General features: G+C 52.7%; 1 protein-coding gene across 2 annotated transcripts in view; it reads right to left on the bottom strand.

Moving 5' to 3' along the window:
• Nucleotides 1-6,000, bottom strand: part of Fbln2 (fibulin 2) — a 59,188-nt gene continuing 53,188 nt past the window's right edge. For both annotated transcript variants that reach the window (NM_001100490.1, XM_087656210.1), the window contains 4 exon segments: nt 1-917; nt 2,452-2,575; nt 3,607-3,735; nt 4,135-4,251. In NM_001100490.1, coding sequence (NP_001093960.1) covers nt 560-917; nt 2,452-2,575; nt 3,607-3,735; nt 4,135-4,251 — 728 coding nt within the window. In that variant the 3' untranslated portion in view covers nt 1-559.

Here is a 6,000-nt window from a genome sequence, read left to right as displayed (position 1 = left end):
TGACCTTTCGTGCTATTTGATCATTTTTAATAATGTATGTGCACTATTCTTATCATTAAACAACAACGGCAAAAAAAACTTTTAAAATTATTTTTTTTCTTTTTTCCTTTTTGAGACAGGGTCTATATAGCTCTGGCCGGTTAGAACTCCCAGTGTAGACCAGGTTAGCCCGGAACTCCCAGAAATCTACCTACCTCTGCCTCTCCAGTACTGGGATTAAAGGTCTGTGCTACCATGCACAGCTGATTTTTTTTAATTGAAGAACACAGTGGAAGCAGGAATGGAGTGTCAGCTTTAGCCATAGGTGAGGAGTGGCATTCAGAAGCCCCCTATGGCTGTTTCCAGTTTGCCAGCCATCATCCCGCCTCAGGAGACCTTGGCCTGTACTCAGTGCCTGTTGGGGTGCATTTCCCTCCCTCCAAGGTGGAGAGACTCAAGACCAATCAGGTCAGCATGATTAAGTTAAGTTACAGAGTCACAGCAAAAAGCCACTTAGGAGTGGCACGGCTGCCCACAGCCCAGACGCCCACCACTTGGAGGGATTGCCTGACATGTCACCTTACGGGGCAACAGTGGTGAAGAAGATGTACATCTTGGCCAGGAAGGTGGTGACAGAGCCCTGGCGCCACAGTTTCATCTCTACGTCCAGGGCAAAGTCCCGTGGCTCCAGAACAGACCGCTGCAGGGATACCACACCAGTGTAGGCGTTGAGTCTGCGCGTGACAAAGTAACCCTCTTCGTTACCCTTGGTGATGGTCAGTGAGATGGTGTCCCCAGCAAAGGCGGGAGCAGGGCCGATGCGGAAGATATGGGCAGGTACCAGTAGGCCTGTCTGGAAATTGAGCTGGTAGTGCGTGATACGAGCTGGTGAGGTTTGACACTCCGAGATATCCTGGCACGTGGTGCGCTCGCACTTCCTGTGAGGGAAGGATGCTTGGTCAATGGCTGGGGACCCTCCTTCCCACCCCAGATGTGGGACAGACCCCAGCAGCTGGCTCAGGCACCAGTAGACCGGGGGTGGGGTGGAGCAAATGTAAGCTCTACCCAGAGGAATCCAGCAGGCACGAGTAAGTCACTTTACCCCTCTGGGCCTCAGATCCCACAGCTGTGAGATGGTCTCCTGTGAGGGTGTGGTTGGTCTGCCTGGCACAAGATCCCGGCAGGCTGTCAGCAGCTCTTTTCATCCATATTTGTTCCTTCCTTTCTTCCCCTTCCTTCTTCCCCACAGCCCCCTGCCCAGCGCAGCCGCTGGCAACCACACCCAACCTGTGTCCTGTTGCAGCGCTGGCTGCTCTCACTTCTGAGTTAAGTCCCTTTAAGTACCAGCTCACACATCTGGTATCCCGCACTAGGGAGGCCACAGCCCAGGCAGCCCTTGGAGAGGCTGAGGAGTGAGCTGGACGAGGGGTCACACTAAGGCGTCAGTCTACAACCTGATGACTGGTCGCCTGGCCAGACCTCGCAAATGCAGGCCAGTTTCATAATGGGCTCAGGAGGCCCAGACATGGCTGCTGTCCCATGAAGCTGCACTGATGAGGCTGCTCTGGCTGCTGGTTCCCAGAAACCCCCAGGAGGTGATGAGCATATATGGTAAGGGGTCAAATGCTGGGAGTTTGTTACACAGTAGGTAATGCTGTGTGGTGAGTGTGTGTGTGTGTGTGTGTGTGTGTGTGTGTGTGTGTGTGTGTGTGTGTGTGTGTGGAGTTCCCAGCAAATACTACGTCTGTGTTAAAGATTCTATGAGGCTGATTAACTAACTGGTTATGACTCTGGAGAGTTGGAATGTTACAGATCCTGTAGTCAGATTATCGTCAGCTCCCTTAATGGACACCACTGCCCCTCTCTGTGTGTGACCTGCATCTGTCATTAGGTAAATCCTTTGGGAATGCATAAATAGACTCCTAGCTTCCACCAACCGGAAGGTTACCAAACAATACCCAAGAGATTTCCCCAGTTTGTGTAACCTGCATGTGTCCACCAGTGTTTTTTTAATAAAAGTGTGTTCATTTATTATTTTTTTTGTGTGTGTTTTTTCCCGGAGCTGGGGACCGAACCCAGGGCCTTGCGCTTCCTAGGCAAGGGCTCTACCACTGAGCTAAATCCCCAACCCCAAGTGTGTTCATTTATAAACCTTTGTTTTGTTACCCTAGAAACTTCATAAAACTGTTTTCATGAACAGGCTGTTTTTTGTTTTTTGTTTTTTGTTTTGTTTTGTTTTTTTTTTTTTTTGAGTCAGCCTGAATCCATGTTCCTGGGCTGTGGTCATTGATATCTGGCTGTAGTTCAAACTTTCTCCCTTTGAGGTGACAGCCCTCTTTATAGCATGGGCAGTTCTCTATTTCTTTTCAAAGTGCTTTATGGGGGAGGTGCCCTGGCAGGGACCACCTGCCTCAGCCTGTGGCACAGAGGCAGTACAGGGCCCTGGGTCACACCAGGGCTGAGGGCACTCACGTTTCTGAGACACGGACATAGTTTGGTGGACAATCGAAGCGCAGACAGCGGAAACTACCCTGGATGTTGTGACAGGTCTCAGCCTCAGAGCAGTTGTGGGTGCCCAGTGCACACTCATCCAGGTCTGGGAAGGAAGAGTAGGGCTGTTAGAAGAATCCTCAAGGCCTAGGAACCCAGGCTGGACCACTCCCACCAACACTGGAAGCCTGGGTCCTGGGCAGCTGTGTAGCCTAGGAGCACAGCTCACGACTATACAGAGACATCTGCTCCATCTCATGGTGCACAGCAGCAGGGAGCTCTGCTGGCTTCTCAGAATAAAGTTCACAGCCTGGGGTGCTGAGCTAACTGCCAGCCACCACAGCCACCAACCTGAATGCAGAGCTGCCTACCTGCCCTACCCAGGCCCAAAACACTTTTCCTTCAAGACACATGGGGGCAGGGAGAGCTCCCCACCAAGACTCACAGACCAGCTTGCTGCATACGGTCACCCAGGCTCCAAGTCCCAAGGCTCTCCTGAGGAGGAATCGAGGCCCCTCTCACAGCCACCTTGCCTTGCTGGCTGGCCAGGTCCCTTAGAATCATAGCTTAGAATCCAGTTCAGAGGAACAATGAAAGTCACAGATCTTGTTGTTTCATCCTGGGGATGTCACCTCTAGCAAATCTGACAAGTTACCGAAGCTAGGGCTTGTGTCCCCAGTGCCAGGAGCCACCTCCCCCACTTCCTGACCTACACAGCTGTGGCAGGGGAATATCGACCTGAACCAGACTAGTGTTGGCCTCCCTAGGACTCCTTCCCTATACCAGGGCCTCTGGACAGCACACTTTTCTGTCCCAATAGGCCCCTGTCAGTTTGGCAGAGATTTAAAGACAACAGCTCAGATCTCTGAGGCTCTCCTTCCAGTATGTTCATAGACAGTCCCCTGCCTCCTCACACCAGGGTAGGGTGCAGATTCAAGGCCAAGCCTGGAAGATTCTATGCTGGCTTGAGTGGCAGGAAATCCATAGCCTTCCTCATCCCAGGCTGGACACAGGGACCATTGCCCTGAACACAGTTGTTTTGAGCACATGGGTTGTGGGCTTAGTGCTAAAGCTCTAAGCCTGAGGCATACACAGAGCTGCCTGACTGTATCTGGCAGAGTGGAGGCTGTCACTCACCCTTGCAGGACCTTCCGTTGGCCATCATAGTGTACCCCTGCTCTGGGCATGCACACTGGTAGCTCCCGGGCACGTTGACACAGCGGAAGGTACAGAGAATGCCAGCGCCCTGTGCACACTCATCGATGTCTGTCAGAGAGGGGCAGCTGGTGAGCCTCACCCTTCCACAGGCACAGCCAGGAAGCCCAGGGACCGTTAACCAGGGAAGACAAGAAGGCTCCTGAGGTAGTAGGAGCAAATCACATAGAAGATGGGGAGTAGAACTGGAATGTGCCTCACAGGACTGTGCACCACTAAGGGACAGTGGCATCCAAGGGCTATTTAGGCGCCAGCCCTACTTGGGCGATGTACTCCTATTGAGATCAGGGTTATCATCTCATTTTGCAGAGAAGGAACCTGAGGTCAGAGTGGAGAGACTCAAGGTCCCACAGCAGGAAAAACGTGGACTGGGATATGAACTCAGACCCCACACTAAATTCCCTGGGATCCTGGCATATAGGGAAGGGATGAGTCCTGGGAGGGGCTCACCTGTGCAGGTGTGCCCATCCTCTGCCAACTGGTAGCCCTGGCGGCAGTAGCACTGATAGGAGCCGTAGATGTTGGCACACTCCTGGCTGCAGCGCCGAGTCTCGCATTCATTCACATCTGTGGGGACAGTGTCCTCATCATAGTGAGCCCTCCCAGACTATATAACAGACTAGGCTGACTCACAAGAATCTTTATTTGGAGATCCTTTTGGCTACCCTTTGAGGAAGGTGGGGCTAGGCAGGACACTCAGCAAGGACAAATTTTCTGGCCCCAAGACAAGCCAAGGCAAAGCCTGGCACTACCCTGTTGGGAATACACAACTCCTGGAACACTTGAGTCACCCAGGAACAAAATGGGCCACCAAGAGCTGACACTGTGCTGAGGTGGGGGCGGGTGCAGGATGAAAATGAGAGCTAGTTTCATGGCTTCCTCAGAGCATCTGCCCACTTAGCCAGTCCGATTAGACTGGACTTGGGGAAATGGCCATGAAGAAAGCAGACAATGTCTTCACCTGTAAGAGGGGAGGAGAGGGGCTGGCGAACAAGGTGGTCAGCATGCCCAAGTACGCCAAGAGGCATGGGGAAAGCACCTCAGAACAATGGGAAGGGGTGTCTCACAGCAGTCGCATGTGCGATGAAGCCTTAGGTAAAATGGTCAGGGAGGATGTAACCGGAGGGACAGGGCCACGTGGCCATCTAGGAAAGGAGGCTGCAGGTGGTGGGCACAACGTGTGCAAAGGTCCTGAGGTGGGAGCTTGCTGAGGGTTTTTAAGGAACATCAGTGGCTGAGGCAGAGAACCCAAGGGGCATGCAAAAGGAGGCAAGCCACAGCCAACTGTGTCTAACTCTTGAACTTCATATCATTCACAAAGACGAGCCATGTGTCAATGTGTGGCTGGCTGGCAGAATCCATGCTAAATTCGTCTCTGAGTCTCCAACACACAGCCAGTGGGAGCACAGAGGTGAACTTAAGAGTGGTGCCTAGGCAGAATGCTGGGGAGGCAGAGGTCCTGTCTGCTCCGAGCTGCCCACACCCAATCTGGTTATGAGGCATGCCCACAGTATAATGACACTAGTGGGTCTGAGTGACTATCCTAGTGTCTTGCTATAGCCAACACCCCACACACACATACCCCAGGACAGAAGGACTGGGGGTTCCACAGAGGTATCAGCAGACTTGTCCCACACTATAGCCAACCCCCCCCACATACACACCCTAGGATCAAAAGACTGGGAGTCCCACAGGGATCTCAGCAGACTGGTCCCACACTATAGCCAATCCCCCGCATACATACCCTAGGACCAAAGGACTGGGGGTCCCACAGAGGTCTCAGCAGACTTGTCCCACACTATAGCCAACCCCCCCACATACATACCCTAGGACCAAAGGACTGGGGGTCCCACAGAGGTATCAGCAGACTGGTCCCACACTATAGCCAACCCCCCCCCACATACACACCCTAGGATCAAAGGACTGGGGGTCTCACAGGGGTCTCAGCAGACTGGTCCCACATGCAGGAGAACAAGGAAGACTATGTTAAGAAAATGGGGCAGAGATGTCCTGCTTTCTCGGTTGAAGCTCAGCTTCTCACTGAGCCACCTCAGAGCTTTCTGCCCTAGTGGACCTGAGCCAGCTGCACTAGGGAACTAGCATCTGAGGGAACACTGTGATGTCACCTCCCCAGCTACAAGCTCCTCACAGACTTGAACCACAGCCTGTGCCCACACTTGGTGTATCTCAGTGTGTACTCCAAGGCTTACGCCATCGACCATGTATACACAGCCGCTGATTTTACATACATAGTGAAATTCCTTGTTTCCGAAAAGCCAGAAAATTAGACTGCTCTGGGCCTTACTGCCCAGAGGT

This window comes from Rattus norvegicus, chromosome 4 (assembly GCF_021556685.1).
Source record: "Rattus norvegicus strain SHRSP/BbbUtx chromosome 4, alternate assembly SHRSP_T2T, whole genome shotgun sequence".
Lineage (NCBI taxonomy): Eukaryota > Metazoa > Chordata > Mammalia > Rodentia > Muridae > Rattus > Rattus norvegicus.
This window is presented reverse-complemented; position numbering and strand designations above follow the sequence as displayed.